Source organism: Phalacrocorax carbo, chromosome 18 (assembly GCF_963921805.1).
Source record: "Phalacrocorax carbo chromosome 18, bPhaCar2.1, whole genome shotgun sequence".
Classification (NCBI taxonomy): domain Eukaryota; kingdom Metazoa; phylum Chordata; class Aves; order Suliformes; family Phalacrocoracidae; genus Phalacrocorax; species Phalacrocorax carbo.
In genome coordinates this window covers 6,803,317-6,822,537 of record NC_087530.1, presented here as the reverse complement: position 1 = coordinate 6,822,537, position 19,221 = coordinate 6,803,317, and the positions used below count along the sequence as shown (strand labels likewise).

The 19,221-nt window shown below is 47.4% G+C and overlaps 1 protein-coding gene across 4 annotated transcripts; it reads left to right on the top strand.

The window, feature by feature from the left end:
• Positions 1-35: 35 nt before the first annotated feature.
• On the top strand, positions 36-19,116 carry MIGA2 (mitoguardin 2). 4 transcript variants are annotated; one of them, XM_064468944.1, is made up of 16 exons: positions 36-147; positions 1,675-1,917; positions 2,586-2,781; positions 3,736-3,848; positions 6,201-6,312; positions 7,308-7,447; positions 8,953-9,070; positions 9,250-9,350; positions 9,830-9,945; positions 10,382-10,454; positions 11,116-11,202; positions 11,889-11,987; positions 12,526-12,660; positions 13,429-13,482; positions 14,449-14,565; positions 15,198-19,116. In XM_064468944.1, exons 2-16 carry the CDS (start codon positions 1,822-1,824, stop codon positions 15,396-15,398), a joined length of 1,758 nt encoding a protein of 585 aa, XP_064325014.1. In that variant the 5' UTR covers positions 36-147; positions 1,675-1,821; the 3' UTR covers positions 15,399-19,116. The 4 variants fall into 4 exon arrangements, with proteins under 4 accessions (XP_064325014.1, XP_064325013.1, XP_064325012.1 ...); XM_064468943.1 differs by having other exon boundaries at positions 2,571-2,781; positions 8,956-9,070; XM_064468942.1 differs by having other exon boundaries at positions 2,571-2,781.
• Positions 19,117-19,221: the final 105 nt, after the last annotated feature.

The following is a 19,221-nucleotide window of genomic DNA, read 5'->3' as shown; positions in this document are numbered from 1 at the left end:
TTGGAGGAGGGGGTGGTTCTGCCGCCGGTCCTGCCCCTGCCCAGGGTAGGTTGCGGCGCGGGGGGAAGGAGACGTTGCCCTTCCGCGGCCATGGCGCGCGGCGGGGGGAGAGGGCGCCTAGTGGAGCCGCGCGCCCCCCCCGCCACGGTGAGTGGTGCCGCCCGCTCGCCCGCGATCGCTCCTGGGGCCGGGCACGGCGGGCCGCACCATCGCTGAGGGGCGGGGGGGGTGGGGTGTTAGAGACGGTGACTCCGGGTGGAACCGGGCCCTGGGGTGGGGGGGACGTACGCACTGGGGTGCAGAGGGTGTGGGACCCCCCGCCATACACGGGTGCGGGAGGCTTGGGGATGCCTGGGGTGTGGGTGGTGCCCTGGGGTGCATGAGTGCAGGGACCCGGGGGATGCTCCAGGGGTGCGAGGGGCTTGAGGGACCCCGGGGCGCAGGGGCGCGGCGGGGTGCCGAGGGCTGTGTGGGTGCAGGGGGCGTGGGGACGCTGCGGGGGTGCAGAGGCCGCGGGGAGCCCCGGTTGCAGGGCCCCAGCTTGCTGCAGTGCTGGCGTGGGGAGTCCCGTGGGGAGCTCCCTGCCTGGGGCCCGCCTGGCCGGTGGGTTTAACACCCCCGTGCCCGGGGGTGCCCGCACTGCCTCGCCGGGAGAGCCTGCAATGGGCAGGGCTGCGGAGAGATGCTCTGGACGGAGGGATTCCCCTAGTACCTTGCTTCGTGTACCCCTCAGCCAGGCGTAGCAACCCCCAAGCTGTTTTCTGTGCCCAAAATTTCATGCATTTTTCTCTTTTCATCTCTGCTCTGGCCAAAACGTTGCATTTAACCTTGCAGGCAGAGCCCATCTCCCTGCAGGCTCCCGGCACCTTGAGACCATTTCCAAATGTGGCTCCCGGACAGGGTTACGCCAACCTACAGGCCGTGGGGTGTGAGGTGGCCGTCAGCCGAGGGTCAGGCAGGAGCAGGGGGTCATCCCACAGCTGTAACACCTGGGGTGGGTTTATCTTGTCGACGTGGGGAGATGCTGGAGCCTAGCATGGCCAGAGCGCGGCCGTGCACGGGGTAAGAGCAGTGTCCCCTTGCTGCAGCAGGGTCGGCTTGCTGCAAAGGCTGGCCTCGCAGAGAGCAGGGCCAAAGGGTTTATAACTTTGGGGTGTTCAAAAGACAACCCCTTCTGGTTTTAATGTATTCTTCTCTAGCTCTGTCCTTGATGTGAAGCACGTCCCTCCTTCCCAGCTCCTACCACAGCCAGCAAAGCTCTGAGTAAACTCAAGTAATGTTGAAACTTCCTGGGCAAATGCCCTTTGGTTGGTCTTTGGTGCACAGAAAACTTATGAAAGCAGAGTTTTGACAGTGAAGGCATACGTATGGTTATTTGTAATATTTTTTTTTTTTGTATGGGGACTGCAAACAAAATCCCTCCAACCTCATGCAGCCAGTCCTGGTGCATGTAAGAATCTCCAGCGGCTATCGAGTCCAAGGTTGCTGCTGCTGTAGAGCAGTTTGGGAATCTGCCCCCATGGTTGGTAGGTTGCTGCTGTTGATGAGAAGATGCTTTAGATCCGCTTGGCTTTAGCGGTATTGCTGCTCCAAGTGACCTGGTGTGCGGTTTGTACAAGGAGGTGCAGGCTGTGTGTTCCCTTCACTCACCTGATTTTTCTTTTCTTCCTGCAGGAGGAGGATTGCTGGACGAAGGCTGTCCCCAGGACTCTGAGCCAGATGTCAGAGGAAAGTTGGTTCTCTTTGTGAGCAGCTCCTGCAGCATCTGCAAGGGCCCTTCCCCTTTGTGGCTCCTGGAGGTACCAAGATCCTCGTTCAGACATGGCATTTAGAAGGACAGAAGGAATGTCCATCATCCAGGCCTTGGCAATGACCGTGGCAGAGATCCCTGTGTTTGTTTACACGACCTTCGGGCAGGTACAACAAGCAGGAAAGGCTCTTCTGTTGTGTTCCTTGTGTTTTCTCTTTGGGGGTTGTCTGTAGAGAGAGAAAAGTCTGTGTTAGTTGTGAGGGACAGAGGCATGATGGGATGATGCTGGGGGAACTGGGCAGTTTGAGGGTTTGTAAGAATTACGTGGAGAGTTTGGGGTGGTGAGAGAGAGCTGCTCAGGGTGGGCTTGGAGTAGGGAGAGGGGAGAGAAGGGTTTCTCATATCCCTCTCCAGGAGAACACCTGGGCTCAATCTTCCCCTTCTTCAAATGCACTAAAAAGACTTTTGTTTTGAAGATAATTAATGTATTTCCCACTTGTAATGCAACACCTGGGGCAGTAAAGCTCAGCTACATACCAAGGTTTAAGAATTGAATTTGGGTAACCCGGATTGCATCTGTTACGGGCAGTATACAAATTTTGCAGCATGTTTAGTTAATGAGAATTGAAACCAAATTCTCCAGGTTCTGTCAAAATGCTCTGCAGTTTCTCTGCTGCTAAGCCTTAGTTGCGTAGCAGGGGCTGTGTTTTGTGGGTGGGAGGCAGAATGCCAAGGTGTCTTATGTTTAAGACTGATTAAAAAAAAGGGGTGGTGGAATTGGTTTTTCATTGTTGCTCTTTTATATCTTTTGTGTTTAAAGTCTGTCTTCTCTCAGCTGCGGCTCTCTCCAGGCCTGCGTAAGGTGCTGTTTGCTACAGCTCTTGGGACAGTTGCATTGGCTCTTGCAGCTCATCAGCTCAAGCGTCGTCGTTGTCGAAAGAAGCAGATCGCTCCAGAGAAGAGTGGCTTTAAGCCTGGAGGGATCACAGTGCCCATCTTGCCAACCAGACGGGTCTCCTCTGTGAAGAAAGGTTGGCCTTGCAAAAAGGGAAAATCCCCAAAAGCTTTCCATGAGGGAGTGAAGAGGGTATACAGGGAGCAATGGGAAGCTCCTGACAGCTGGAGGGAGAAGAAAGTAAAGCCATTTGTGTAGTGCATTGATGCAGAACGAAACCAAAAGCCTGAAGCACAGTGCCATGAACACAGGGTTAGCAGGGGAAAGGGAGAGACCCTGAGCTCAAAGCCCTTGTGAGAAAAAAGTGACACTGGGGTTTACACTGAGGTTCCACTAGTGCCCATCCCCCTTCCTGCAGAAAGACTGTGGACCCGTTGCGCCATGCGTCCCCCGACAGTAACGGCCTGGGGCACAGGGTGTCCTGGTTGTGTATTGATCTCAGCAATGCCAGTATGACGCCTGACCCATGGGTCCCATGTGCAGCTGCACTGGCGAGGCTGGGTGACAGGGGAGGGTGGCCTGGGCCAGGCTGGAGCGTTGGGAGTGTCTGTCCAGCTCTTTGGTAGCCCTTGGACCGTGGGCAGTTTCTTCACCTGCTTGCATTGATTTTTGGGGTAAGACTGACCGAAGTCCTCAGCAAAGCCCTCTGGAGATTAAGCATTTTTTTGGTGAAACTTACGAAAATGAGTGTTTTTAATAATAATCAAGGGAGCGATGTCTGTGCTCTGCCTGGCCTGAGGGAAGCTGCAGGAGTTCTCATTCTTGATGCTTTCCACTTGTGCTTGCCTCCTGCTATCCATAAGCAGTGAATAAATAGCCATTCCTCAGCCTTAGATCCCCACTGATACCACCTTTCTTAGTGCCTCAGAACAAAATGGAGCATATGGGAGATCCATGACTCATTTCTAGGTATTGGATGCTGCTTTGCTAATCTGCAGTCACGCTTGACAGGGTGATGTTCCCCTACCTATTCACAGCTGCAGTGAACCTGGCCTAAAATCCTGCTTTTGTGTGACCTTCCCAACTGCAGGATACTCCAGCAAGAGAGTCCAGAGTCCCGGCAGCAAGAGCAATGACACGCTCAGTGGGATTTCCTCCATCGAGCCCAGCAAACATTCCAGTTCCTCCCACAGCCTCGCTTCGGTAAGGACCTTCTCTGCTGGGCTGGGAGTGTCAGGGCTGGGAGATCTGAGTGCACCTACCCATAACAAGATCACTAAGTCCTTGGGCTTGCACTGGCTGATGGATAATGCCAAAGCTTTTGGAGCAGAACAGGTTACAGCGTAATTGTAGGGCGCGTTCTGATATTAACCTTACAGCAGCTGTCTGGAGTTGCCTGCATGAAATCAGAGCAGCATTTTCCTGTGGCCAGGAGCCTCAGGGTACATCCCATTTCTCTGGCCAGCAAGGGTCTGCAGAGGGACTTGTGTGTGGGCCGTGGCCATGACTCCTCAGGGCTCTCTGACCCTCCTCAAGGAGCAAGGCTGGGTTGTTGTGGGTCTCACAGCAGTGGGGAGCTTGTTTGCTTCTCTCTGCAGTGGGGGTTTGGGTGGCCCAGCAGCACCTGTGGCAGCCCAGCCCTCTGGTGCTGGGGCTGCTCACAGGTTGCTTAGTTATTAAAACGAAGTTAACTACTGAAATCTGATAGCTCTGTTCAGGAAACAGTGCAGGTTGAGAACCCAGCCTAGTTGTTCTACCTCCTCCAAAGCCAAAAGCAGCCTATAAATACAGGTAATTCAGGCTTAACCAGGCAGCAGAAGCCATCACTGCTTTTATCCACCTTTTGTGAGACCAAATGCAGAAGAGTTTTTGGCTTCAAGACCTATTGCTCAAAGCCTTTCGTGCCGCTGTTGGAGCAGTGGGTGGCAGGAGCGAACCTCTGCAGCTTCGCACACTGTGACTTGCAGTAAAACACCCCCTCGGTATCACCCGCCTGGGCTTGGTGGCTGGTTATCAATGCTGGGGCAAGGAGAGGGAAAAACCACCCCTTCGAAGGGAGCTGTTGGCCACCAACACCCTACAGTATGTGCAGGCATTGCTGTATTTTAGCTTGTCCTGTATACAGTTAGAGCACCAGAAAGTTGCCAAAAATCTGTGCTGGCCAAAGCATGTCTCCAGCAGGCGGCAGTGCTGGCACAGCGCTGGGCATGCAGCCCTGCACCAGTATTCCCCTGGGGTAACTGGGATATGATGGGATGTGTGTTGGTGAGGACTGAACTGTGTTCAGCTCTGGCCTCCCTCTCCCTGCGGGGACTCTCACGTCCATTTAATTCCCTTGCGGCTTCCCCCTTCCCACAGATGCTGTCCAGGTTTTGTATCGCGTAAGTCTGTTTCTCTTTAGATAAAAAGCTATCTAAATTCCTTTTTCCACTGATGGTGCATGGATGGGGATATCCACACGGAGAGGGATCTGTTCCCGTACCCCCTTCATTGTGTGGGAGCTGCACATCTGTGACTGTACTCATTACTTTCATGTTACTTGATGGAAAAACAGCTCATCCTTCGCACAGCTGCAGTTTCTGCCTGCTCTCGTCTGCTTCCCGGGGCTCTTCTTTGCCATCTAGTAAATAATGGCAAAGTCTGCAGCAGTGATCTGATGATTTGCAGTTCTGGATCTCAAGGTGATTTATTAATACTCCACAGAGATTAATCAGTGGAGGCAGGGCAAGAATTTATCTGTCAGATGATTATTGTAGCTTTTTTTCTAGTATCAGGCTTGCATCAGGATATCTTTTTCTAAGCCATGAAAACACTGGTCATTGATAGCGTTCAAATCCAGCACTTTATTGGGTCAGACTTTAAAAGACATTTATGCACTAGTGTGCAATTGGAGAAAGCTGACAATTTGCTGTGTGGGTCTTAGTGCTCTGCCCTCCGAGGAGAAGGTTTGGTTACAAAGAGAAGAGCGAGGATCCCCCTGGACAAAGTCCTCAGCTGTCTTTTTGCTGGTAATTGTTCTTTTGCTTGGACCGTAGTCGCTTCCCCCCCACTTCCAGTGTCTTTTGTACGGACAGCTAGGGCTGACAGGAACTTTCTGTCAAAGGCGCAAGGATTTTGTAGCAATTGCTTTGGAGCTTTCTCAGGCTGTTGCCTCCATCAGTGCTCTCCTGTTAGTGCTCACCATTGTACAGCTTGCCATTTCCTAATGAAGCTTCCCTGTAAATTGTTTGCGAAGGTGTTTCCCACACAACTTTCTGTACTTTCAAAGACACTGCTGTAGTGCTGGGTGGAGAGGGGAGGACTTCGCACCTCACCTCCTCTCTCAGCACCGTGCAGCTCTCAGCAATTGGCAGCATAGTGTAAACCCGACTGGGCTGGTAAGCCTTGATACCTTCCCCTTCACAGGCAAGGGGATACTGGTAAGGGGGGGCACAAGGGCAAATGTGGGGAAGGGAAATGGCTTATCGTTCAGATTTAACTGCTCGTGGTGTTTGTGTGGTCTTAATGCTGCTACCCTTGGAGAGAATTCAAAAGGCATTTGCTGCTTTCCTGCAGATGGTAGCAGTCAACTCTTCAGCACCAGCATCAGCAGGGATGTGGGAGGCCCAGGCAGTGGGGGATGGTGGAGCCATTGGTGATTCCAGTGCAGAAAGCCTCTACATCCAAGGTAAACAAGCACAAGGGTAACGTTGCCCTGGGGGGTGGGGATGTTTATCACTGTGAGAGCAAAAAGAGGGTGTAAATTGATATAAAGCATCAGCAGCTCAGCGAAGAGCTCTAACAGGAAGCTCTCTCCCATTCTCAACTTAAACTCAGTCACTTGTTAGTTATAAAAATCCCATCTTCTTCTCCTAAAGAAACATTTCACTGTTTTGTCAGTGAATAATTTACTTCCAAAATACTGCTCTGTGAGCAACAGGCTCACTTTGTGTGGAAGATAGTATTTTGGAAGTAATGCTGGGTCCCGCTATACAAAAAGGATGTGGACAGGCTGGAAGGGGTCCAGAGAGGGGCCACCAAGATGATCACAGGCCTGGGAAGCTGCCATACGAGGATAGGCTGGGAGAGCTGGGTTTGTTAAGCTTTGAGAAAAGGAGGCTCAGAGGGGATCTCATCACCGTGTACCAGGACTTAGGGGGTAGCTACAAAGAAGATGGAGACTCCGTTTTTACAAGGAGTTACATGGAGGGGACAAGGGGGAATGGACACAAGTTGCTCTTGGGGAGATTCCGATTGGACACAAGAGGGAAATTTTTCACAGTGAGGACAGTCACCATTGGAATAATCTCCCCAGGGAAGGGGTTGACTCGGCCTCGTTGGACACCTTCAAGAGTCTGGACAGGGTGCTGGGCCATCTTGTCTAGGCTGCGCTCCTCCTAGAAAGGTTGGACTAGATGATCCCTGAGGTCCCTTCCAACCTGGGATTCTGTGATTCTGTGTAATGCGGCTGATGTTTTAACCGGTTTGGGGATGTTCTCCTTAACTATTAATCCAAATGAAATCATATTTAAAAGGGAAAGAAATAGAATACATTTATTCTTGTCAGCTGGGGAGAGGCTTCCCTCTTCGCAGGATTGTCTGAGTGAGCAAAGGCTCGTGCTGTAATACTTTGTTCCTAAGTGGCCTGGGACTCTCACAGCTTGTATTTGCTTGCATTGCCAGGCATGGAGCTGTTTGAGGAGGCCCTGCAGAAGTGGGAGCAGGCATTGACCATCAGGCAGAGGGACAATGCTAGTACCAGCACCCCCGTGCCCTGGGACAGCAAGAAACAGCAAGAGAGCATGTCTGAGAACATCCCAGAGGTAGGTCCCCACTTTTCCCTTGCATTTGCCATCTGGGGAACATGCTGAAAGACCAGCCTGGGTGCTGGAAGCAGTAATTAGGAGGTTAAAAGAAGAGCACATTAAGGGCAGAGTTGGGCCAGACTCTGTTTAAGAGCTGTCTATATCTGCGGCTTCCTTATGCAATGTGAGTGGGTGTTTTTAATTTCTTTTTTTTTTTTTTTTAATAAGTCTCGCCCCCTCATTTTCCAGCTTTTCTACCCACCTTCCAGCATCATGTCAGTCACTGTCGTGCAAGTCCTCCAGCAGCAGAGGCTGCAGTAGGAAAATGCTGGAACAAATACAGCACTAGAATGAATGAGATAGCTTTTTGCCTGGCAGTGTTGTATCTGTAACTTTTTAACGCATTTGAAAGTGGGGATCTTGATGGTCGCTATCACTTCATAGGAAGCTCGGTGGAGAAGCAGAGGCCAGCTGCCTGCATGTATTAATGAGTAGAGTGAAGTGGTAACTTGGTAGGAGCTACGTATGCTGCTGCTCACTGAGCAAGTTGGATCAGGGAGATGTGTAGCTTGTTCTGCCTAAAGCTACAGAAATTAGTATTTTAGGACAATGCCTTGTTGTCTTGGACTGGAAGACTATGTAGGGAAGACCTCTGATAAGAGGAGATCCAAACTAGAAAGGCTCAGTGACAATCATGAAGCTAAAGAGAGCAGCTGTAGCTCAGGACTGTGGAAGGAGCTAAACTCCCAACTGTCCAGGAGTTCTTGCTGGCAAAACCAGTTCCCAGCCTTTTATAAATGAGGCCTGGTGTAGTAAGTAGGTGGGATATTTGCTTTTTGTTGTGGATAATATTTATCCAAGTCAAATCTGGATTCTCATGTTATCTCTCCTTGAAGAGTCCTATAGTATTTCTAAAACTGACTTAAAAGTAGTAAATTAATTACCAAAATAGATTTTGTGCTTCTTGCTAATGCTTCTGTATTCTGGGTGAAATACTCATGCAGACATGGGCATGAAGGCAAGGTGCTGTGTAAGTCTTATTTTCCTCCCTTTTTCTTTTCTATCCTCCTGTGTTGCTTATAGCAAATGTTGCTTTTGCCCAGCACCTTCATCCAAGAACTCTTGTTCTGGATACTCTTGTATTCAACAAGGGTTTTCTGATGTGACTCCCTCCTGAAATCAGGCTAAAGTCACAAGTCAGGAGAATTAAGTGATCTGGAACTCATTAAAATACATGTTTTTTCTGGATGGCAGGTTAAAGTTCTTAAGTTCTTTCTTCCTTTTTTAACAGGAAAACAAAATTTTAAAGCTAAAAAGCCAGAGGGCTTGAACAGTCTGTGTAGAAGCTTCCTTCCCCTTTGTTATTAGCTGCATTGTAGCGTTAATGAGTCCCCTTCTTTTTTTTAATCATTTAATCTACAAACTGTAAGTCCCATTTTACTGAGAATTTCCTTCTGTATTTGTGCTGTCAATCTGTCTCTGTCCAGCTGGGTAACTAAGGGTGTTGTTTATTTATGTTCAAGGAGGAGTCCCAGAAAAGAGAGTTTGCTGAGAAGCTGGAGTCCCTCTTGCACCGAGCCTACCACCTCCAGGAAGAGTTTGGGTCTTCGCTTCCTTCAGACAGCATGCTGCTGGATCTGGGTATGGGAGCTGGGTTAGAAATGCATTAGAAGGCCAGTTTCTTTTCTGATTTTGTGGTTTTTCTGTAAGCTAGGCAATGAAGTGGTGACAGAGTGCTGTTTGTGGGGGTGGGAGGTAGAACACAGTGGCCAAGGGGAGTCCATATACTCCAACACATGCATCTTCTTCCTCTCCTCCAGAGAAGACTTTAATGCTTCCATTGACGGATGGATCATTGCGGCTTCGGACAGATGATGAAGACAGCTCAATTTCTGAGGACTCCTTCTTCTCTGCAGCAGAGGTGACATAAGTTTCAGCTGTGTGTAGCAGTCCAGCTGGTTGGAGGGGAGTCACAAAGGCAGTGGAGCCAAACACATATGGTAGAGGAAGATGATACAGCATGGAGCAACAGTGCTAAGCTGGGAGGTTCCTGATGGATGTTAGGAAAAGCTGTTTCATTAGCAGCATGGTGCAGCCCTTTCCAACCAGCATTTCCATGTCATCTTCCTATGTACTGTAGAAAGCATGCCGTAACAGTTAGGAGAGTACTGTAAATCTAATGTAATGTGGCTTGGTTAAATTTTAGGGGATATTGAGCCATGTCAGACCTGACAGCTTTGAAACTGGTGGGAAAATAAATTATCTTTGCATGAAATAATGGGCACTGACAAAAGTTTGCTAGCTGAAGAAGGCACATCTTGCTTGTGTGCAGTCTCTTAGTATTTGCAAATATTTAACAAGACCATTTTGTTCTTCCCGTGCCTCTTGCCACCTCTACAGCTCTTTGACTCTCTCCACTTTGAGGAAATACCATTCCACCTCTCTAAGCCAGTAGCGGCATATGAAGAAGCTCTGCAGTTAGTGAAAGAAGGGAAAGTTGCATGCCGGACGCTGAGGTGAAGTGCCAGCTGGAGTTGTGGGTCTTTGTGTTGAGGCTCCTTTGAGCAGTGTGAACACATTATTTGCCTTTGAGCCTCCCTGTAAGCAGAGTAACCCTTTGGGGACAAAAACTCTTAGTATCCTTCCTGCTGGTTTGGACTTCCCAGGGAACTGGCCCCAGATTTTAGGACACATGTTAAGAAAGGGTAATTGTCCCAGGAAATTAGTAATGGGAAATGTGACTCTTCTGTGTGGCTGGCTGGCACAGTCCTATGCTGTAACAGCCTTTGCAGAGGTACTCTGGTCCCCCAGGGAGCTGTGCAAAGGGAATGCAGTTGTTACTTCCTCCTAGGCACAGACTAGGAATTTTTTTTTTTTTAGGGGAGCTTGGTTGTTAGGAACACAGACATCAGGAGAGCTGAAACTTATGCAATCCTTCCCCTTTCCCTCTAGGACAGAGCTCCTTGGCTGCTACAGTGACCAGGATTTCCTTGCGAAGCTGCATTGTGTCAGGCAGGCCTTCCAGGTGAGAACAGCTCAAAGCTCCTGGGTTCCCGCAATGCATTGCTGCCAGCAGCATGTTCTCCTCTGCCCACGCAGGGGGTCTTTGCCCCTGTGGGGCAGAAGCAACAGCAGCCCAAGCTTCCTTTGCTTAACTTGTAATCCTGTCCTGATCGATTTGATTTGAAGAGGGAGAGGGAGAGGATCCCCTGGTCCCCTTGCCCAGCTTGAGTGGTGGTTATGTGGGTACCAACACTGGTTTAGTTCTGGGAAGTGAAAGTTTGGCAATTTCAGAGCTGCCCAGGAGCTGCTACTCCCACTTAAGAGCTTTTCACTGGGCTGGAGTCAAACCTCTGAAGTGGGGAAAAAAGTTTTCCTTCTTACTGCAGTCCGCATTCTAGCAATGTATGTCTAGAGCCTGAACAGCATCAGCTTTTGTGCCCTGGCCCCGCTGCCACTCAGTGGCTCCCGAACCCCTGATCTCGCCAATGCCAGTCTTCCAGACTAATTTTAAATTCACTTCTTGGAGAGAGCAGTTTTGTTTTCTAGACTCCAGCTTATTAAACGTTAATGATACTGGTGTATGCAGCATTGTACTGCTTTGTGTCCTGTCGGTTTTTTTCTCCCAACTCAGAATCCATGCGGGCATAGGTGTTCACAGGAGACTTCTTGTGTTCCCTTTGCAGGAGCTGCTGGAGGATGAAAGCAATCAACTGTTTTTTGGGGAGGTTGGGAAGCAAATGGTGATAGGACTGATGACAAAAGCTGAAAAGGTAGGAAGTTTCTATAACAGCGCAGCTGTGTCTTGTGAGCACAGGGACACCTGTTCCTCCATCCCAATCCAGAGTTTTTTCCAGTGTTTTGGAAGGAGAAAACTTAATCTGAATGCTGGTGACTATTGTGAGAAATAAAATGCCTGAGCTTTTAATCTTGTTTAACGAAATTCTCTTGAAAGAACCTCTCTGGGCAGCTCCTTTCCACAGTTTGATACTGTGCCTCACTGTAGCAAGCAGAGGGTTGTGCAGAGGCTGTGCATCAGCGATGGCATCACCTCAAGGAATACAGGAAAGGGAAGAGAGAATCAAACCTTTGCATCAACCACATATGAGCTCTCGGATCACTGGCTTAGTCACTGGTCATCTGCGAAACAGGGAGATAGTCACTTGCACAGTGTTAGTTCTGTACTGGCTCTGTTTGCTTACAGGTGTCTCTAGCTACTTTCTTGAAGAAAGTGGAGAAATGTAGGTGCTTTGAGTCACAGCTGAACCCGGGGCCATCTCTGCCTCCCAGAAAAGAAACTGTCTCTGCACAAAGACTGCACAAAGTGTTTAGACTAAAAACTTCAGCCAATCGCATGCATTGATCTTGGTGTTAGCTCAAAATAGAAAAGTCTAACTTTGGTGAAGTGTGCCCACAACTGTTGTAGCTTTTGAAGTGTTCTGTTTCTCTGCTCTCCCAGAATCCCAAAGCTTTTATGGAAAGCTACGAGGAGATGCTGCGTTATGCACTGAAGCAAGAGACCTGGCCAACCACTCAGCAGGAGCTGGAGGGAAGAGGGGTTGGTAAAGACTTTCTCTCTAGAAAGTTGCAGAGGAGTTAGAGGATAACGAATATGTAGGAATGGCCCAGGAGTGAAAGAACTGCTGCTGAAATATGATTATTTTGCAATTGTACATTGTTGGGGAGGGTAGGGAGAAAACTGGCTGTTGGGGTGTTTAAACTTCATGGCAAATCTTGCCTTCAGCAATGTCAGCACTACAGTGGTGGAAAAAAAAAACAACCAACAAAACAAATAACCCAAACCAAACCCAAAACCCCAACCCAAAATCCCAGCTTTTTCTAGAGGGCACAAGCTACCGTCTGTAGGTCTGTAAGATTTGTTTGCCTTTTGACTGGGCTTTTCCTGGACACAGGATTAATGAGTCTTCTGGCCAGCCCCTCTCCGAGGGCTGTGAACTGAGTGTATGCAGTTCAGTCCTCCTGCATTGGTGGCAAACTTCAGCTCATTATGTTTGATTGCTTCAAAGCAAAAGAGTAAAGTCCATCTCCTTTTTTTTAAACCTGTTTCCTTTGTGGACCGTTCTGCTCTCTGACAGGTGGTGTGCATGAGTTTCTTTGATATTGTGCTGGACTTCATCCTCATGGATGCTTTTGAGGATCTGGAGAACCCGCCCTCCTCTGTGCTGGCTGTGCTGCGCAACCGATGGCTCTCCGACAGCTTCAAGGAGACGGTGCGTTAAGCGGCTAGTCCTAGTCCTAGTCCAGAGCAGATCTCAGTGCCAAGGCTAGGAAAGAGGCTAGCCTTGGCTGTCCTAGCTGAGCTGAATTTTCTCTTTAGAAATACCATGCTTTCCTTAAGCTCTAAACAACAATATTCTGGTACATGTAAATTGTTTACAGGAAAGCTTTCCTTATTTTGAAAGCATCTGGTTGGCTCCAATAGACTTGTTTCTTTAGCAGCCTTTATCAGTGATGCCATGGAGATATTAAGAGATGACAACGCATATTTTCATGAATAACAGGATCAAAATGTGGGGAAAAAACATGTGTGGGTTTTTTGCACCTGGCCATTCATTCTGGTGGTATCTCAGCAGACACTGAGGCTTAAATAGCAGCACTTTCCTCTAGGCCTGGACCCCAGCTGCATATTTAAGACTGATTAGTTTCATAGACTGAGAAGATGGTTGGGAGGCACCTTTTAACAGCTGTCTGCTTACAGTCTGCATTCTGGGGTGTTTGGCAACTGTGTCTGATCATATTAGCAATCTTCAAAAACATTTTGGCTTTTCTGGAATGGGTCTGGTGTGGCTAAACCTGCTTCCAGTTCACTTTGATTTTGTCACTTATTTTAGTTATTGGCACAAAAGGGCCACTGTTTTGGTATTTTGATGGCAATGTGTTGGGGTTTTGGTTTTTGTTCTTGGGTGTGGGTTGTTGTTTGTTTTGTTTTTTTTTTTTTTTAAAGGGATCCCAGTAACCGATGGTCTTGTTAATCACAGGCTCTAGCAACTGCATGCTGGTCAGTTCTGAAAGCAAAGAGGAGGCTTCTGATGGTAAGCAAAGTTAATTAAAAGGGAAAGAATCTAATTTATTTGAAGCTGAAAAGATAACACCTAGGTCTTGACAAAATACAAAATCTAAGTGGTATAAGAATGAACTGAACTGCATTCCTTGTGATGCTTTAGAGCGCTGGGGTCCTGCTGTTATTGCTCCAGTGCCATGCCAGTGTTTTACTGAATCAGTCTGAGTTTATTCTCCCTTTTTCTTAATATGAGGATTCAAAAGACAGCACTGCCTCTCTGGTACTTCCTCTCCCTGCTCACAATACCACAGGAATGGTCACAGACCACAGTCAACAAGGGGCTGCTCCTGCATTGTAGTTTCCCTGCTGGCATCGCAATGAATGGCACATGCGCTCCTCCACTTCCCAGTGCTGACTGCTGACTTAGCTGTTGCTTGATGTGTTTCCCTTAAGCCTGTGGCTTTCTGAAGTATCACAGCTGATGAGTTTATGGACCTGGGAAACAGGAAGCCACAACTTCACAACCCCAGTTCTGCCACAGGGTCTGCGCCCTCTGGCAAGTTTCCAACTCCTATCCCACAGCCAGCTGGTACGACTGGGTTTGCCTCAGGAGATGGTACAAAGAGAAGTGAGAGCGCTGGAAGCTGTATTGGTGCTCTCATGCAGTAGCTCTGTCTTGGATATTTGCATGCCCTTTCCTGGCTTGGTCCAGAGATTATAAATAGTCTGTAAAGACTGCCTGATGGTTGCCTTTCAATTTCTTCTATCTATCTTCCTCCTGAAATAGTAGTTTAGAAACATGAAGATAGAAAGCTCTGGTCATCCTTCAAGGGATCTGGAAGATAAATGTAAATCTGCAGGGAGAGATGTTCTTAAGTAGCTCTTCAGTTACTGAAGCATGGAGCTTTCTGGCACGGAATTTGGTAGCTGATATGGAATAAACTGCTAATTCTGTTTGAGAACTGAGATTGACCAATTCTTTCCTTCCCTGTGGCAGGTACCAGATGGCTTTATCTCTCATTTCTACTCCGTATCGGAGCATGTCAGTCCTGTTCTAGCCTTTGGTTTTCTGGGACCCAAGCAGCAGCTATCTGAAGTCTGCAGTTTCTTTAAGGTAGGATGGCTTTTCTGTACCTAATTTGTGTGGGACTCCTGCTGTCTTCTGGCTTAAAGCTGCAGATGTGTGCTTTTGATGACTGACATGGCATTAAGAAACTTGGCTCTGTACAAAAGCCGTCTAAAAATCACTAGTTTTTGCCATGCAGATTGTTGAATTCAGATTGATAAGAATTCCCAGCACTTTTGTACCGTAGCTGATAGCAAAAGTGTGTGATGATGTCAATTTATGCTATCAGTATTGGGAAAGATTATGGGTGCATGTGCTGAAAGAATATGATGTCTAAGAGTACATGGGATCTTACAAGTTACGTATTTGATCTTAAAGCCTAAATCATCTTGTTCCTGTAGATAATACCATGAGAGGCTGCATTGCATTCATTACGTGTTTGCGTGGAAGTTGCCATGGGCATCAGCATTGCTTTCCTGCCTTTGGGAGCTCTGCTGTCCTGTTTCAGAGGCATGAGAGGATTTAGCCACAAAACTAATACCCAGCTTGAAGCAGGTCTTTGCTCAGATGGCAGATGTGCAAAATTCCTCACGGGCTTCTCTGCTTGCTGCAGTCCAGGCAGCTAGTATTGCAGGTGGGAGGAGGTCTCCTTACTGTAAACCTTCCTTTTGTCTTTGCAGCACCAGATAGTACAATATCTGAAGGACATGTTTGATTTGGACAACGTGAGATACACAACAGTGCAGTCGCTGGCAGAAGACATTTTGCAGCTGTCGCGGCGGCGCAGTGAGATCCTCTTGGGATATCTGGGCACCGAGACTTCCCCTGAGATGAACGGCACGGTTCCTGGTGAAAATGAGCTGCTGAAGGAGCTCATCTGATGTCAGTCAGGGGAGGAAAACAGTTTTGTACAAGGACCTTTTTCTTCCCAGAGATGGATAAAACTACCTGCAATGCTCAGTGGTGGCAGCAAGACTATCTCAACACACAGCAACCCGGTGGGACCTTCTGCTTTTTGTAGCCAGTAGTGTTTGCTGGGATGGATCCAGGACCACTTGCCAGCTTATGGTTTGAATTTCTTCTTTGTTCCACCTTCCTGTTCTTTTTATTATTTTTAATGTGTCATATAAGCCACAAACTGCCTAGGCCCAGAGTTTTGCCCAATTCTCTTGAATAGGGCAACATATGTACTCGTTTCGCCTCTGTGTTTTCTGGGAGATGATCCCTGACGTTTATGATTGTGTGTGGGAGCAGGAACATCATTGGTAAATTCTCCGCTTGACCCTTAGCTTCTCAAGGAGGCTTTGTTTGCTTTGGGATTTTTATTATCGTTCTTTCTCTGCTGTGTTTCTACAGACATTACTGCTGATTTTTACCTAATGTGGTTTAACACATACAATGTGATGAGCAAAGATTTCTTTCCCAGGGAGGAAGAAATACTTCTGTAAAGCACTGAAGTAAAATGCAGACTTCTGTAACCAGTCCGAAGCTCTAAGGAAGTTGGTCTGTTCCCTCTGCGTTGCTGCTCTTTGCAGGCCAGATGACGGGCTCTGTGCCATGGTCATCCTCATTTAGGAGATTACTGAGGTCTATGTTTGCCCCTGAGGCAAGCTAGTGTGAGGAGGGGTTGGATTTGCATCCTGCTTGCGCATGCACAAAGCCTTTAACATCCATCAAAGTGCCTTGCTGTATTTCAGAATGAGCCAGCAGTGCTTTTCATTGGATAGGAGGTGTGGGGTGTGCACAGGCAGAGGGAACCAGTATAGCGTGGTGCCTATACCTATTATGCATGAGGCAGTAAGAGGTGTAGATGATGGACGTGATGTGTGAAGGGGATCATGTGTGCAGGTAGTTGGAGAGCTGGGATCAAGCTGCTAGAGAGGAAACGGCTGTCTTATAGTCTGACAATCCTAAGAAACATAGCGTAGTTTTGGGTATAGATCAAATGCATGTGTATCTATGACCTTGTAGTGCTGGGAAGGGCTCTTATCAAATTATGTGATCCTGACTGTGCAGCCGGCGCCTGAAATCTGGCTGCTTTGGGACATGTGCTGAGTTGAATACTGGTGTAGGGTAGGGGCAGTGGGGTGTCCTGGACTTGAGGCAGTCCTGGCTTTTGTGTGAGGCTTGCTGTGATGTGCTGAGTCCTCTGTGAGTGCAGTGCCACAGGTGAAGGTTGAGGGCCCAGCCTGTGCTTTCTTCTGTTTCAGTCCACATACAGCTCCAAGTCCCAGGCTCAGAATGAGGTGGTCTTCAGGGAGAAGAAAATGAGGACTTTCACAAAAACATGGGCTTCACTGTTTTTCCTCCAGACTGATCAGTTATCACTTGTACCTGTTCCAGGTAAAAGGCATAAGTCTTATCTAGCCATATTTTTGCAAGAGGAAAAAAAAAAAGTAAGAATCTGGAGTGTCCGTATGAGTGTAAAATTGGTGCTTGGGCTTGGAGAATACATATGTCTTCTTTCTTGCTCTAATATGGCTTCTGCTGGTAAAAGCAGGAAGGAAGTAAGCAGGGGAAAAGTGAACAGGAGGATGTAAAAGGAGTGGATAAATGCTCCTGAGATGCTTGCAAGAGGGTAAGTGTACAACATGTAACATCTGTCACTCTATAAGCACATCAGACTGATGTGGCTTATCCTGAAGACTAGATTAATGCGATAAATGAGATGGTGCTGAGGCAGAAGTGAGGAGCAGCTGATCCAAGTGAGGCTGCATGAAATAAACTGTTACAAGAAGGATTTAAAAGACAGGAACTGAAACTAGGAAAGGTCTCTGAGGTGTCTTGCTCCTGGCAGCATGCAGTGAGAGAAGAAAGAGAGGATGTTTTATTAGCACAACACACCTGCTATATGTAAACTGTGATTCAAAAGTACATCATATTCTGAAAGCAAGTTACTTTGCCAAAAAGACCCAACTGTTAATAGTGCTTTGTGCTCTTGTATGGCTGGTTTAGAAGAAAGAGTAACTTCAGCAGCTTTGAATAGTGGTTAAAAATATGTGAAAATGTGAAGATTAATGTAACAAGATGGATTGTAATTCTAAACAATCAATGCTGTTAATTTCTCATTTTTAGAGTTGTTTTATGTGTATTTATTTAGTACTTTGAGTGTCTTTTGGCCTCAGTGCTTGGGGCAGCCTGCCTGCTTTGTGTACAGACAGGAGCACTGACTGCTGACTTCGGTCTTTTTGCATCCTTGCAGGAGAGGATACTGAAACAGGGTCCCCATAATGCAAACACTAACTTGCACTGAAGCTTTTTAAGCTAAGGAATTGTAAATTCCTAATCAATCAGATGGAAGAAAGACAGTTTTATTACAGCTTTATGTTTTTCCTTAGCCCTTATTGCAAATAGGGCACGCTGCCCTCCCAGTAGAGGTGAAGAGGGATCTTCCTCGAGAACATCTGCAGCTTCTCGAAGGTTCAGTTCTCCCCCTCCATCTGCCAGCACTAACTTGCTCCTGCACAAGCCAAGGATGTCTGCTGAGACAAACTGATTTTCTCTTTACTGGGGAGGATGTTCAACTTTTCTACATGTCCCTCCCCACCATTTCATTGCTGCTCTTTCTCCCTCCCCAGTCCCAGTGTGGCTTGAGAGGGAAGGCAGAAGAAAGGTATTTGCAACCTCTGAAGCGTAGTGTTCAGATCAGCGGGTTGCAGAGGAGCTGTTCCTGTGGAAGAAGCTCTCCCTGACCTGAGGGGTGGTGGTCACTGACCTGCTGCATTCAGCTCCTTTGGCTGCAACCCCAAGCAGGGCCTCAGGCTGCTCAGTCTTGGCTGAAATGGCAACCACCTCCTACTCATCTGTTTTGCAGGGTAGAGTAAAAGGGTATGATGGAACAACTGCCTGCCCTCTGGCTTTGTAAGAGATCACTAGAAAATCCTTCTTTCCCCAGCATATTGTGTTTAGCAAAGGAAATTCTTCAGTATTAGTAGCAGATGACATGTATTCAGATAGAATCTCCAGAGATAAGATATTTGCCTTTTTTATAATGAACCCTTATTCTCAAGGGGTTAAATCATTCTGGGCTAACCCTTGCAAGATTTTAACACTGATGGGGATTTAAAGTGGCTTAGCAGCTATGAAATAAAATCCTTCTGTAGTTTCTGATGCTTAAACAGAATTTCAAATATGCATGCCTTTAAATTTTTATGTGGAGGTTGTAACAAGCTTCACCAGTGATTAAAGTACTTACTCAGTACTTTAGTATGTATGTAGAGACTACACCAAATGGCTCTAGGAGGGTCTTTATGATCTTTAAAGCACAAATAATAAATTAATTTTAAAAAATGAGGAAAAACCTGCCTTGTGTCTACCAGATCAGTGTGGCTTTGAAGAGCATGACTTGTGTGGTCTCATACAAGGAGGTGGGAAAGCAGGATTTTATTTACCCCTCTTCAGTAGAACATTCCTCTTGTCATATCTGAAACTAATGAATGTTAAATTGTGCCTGGTTTTTTTTCTTGATTTCCTAAAGGTGTAAAAATCTGTTCTTGTTTTGTTTCTTTCTTTTTCTTTGCATCTAATTTTTTTTTATATATATACACCTTTAATTTTAGGATGTGGGCATTACAAGTCAAATAAAACTTTCCTTCATGATTGTGGTTTTTGTTTCTAAATTTCCTGGTGAAACTTGCTAGAAACTCAAGTCTTTGGCTTCTGATTTAGGTGACAGTTGTGGTGGCACCTTTGCTGCTAGAGTGA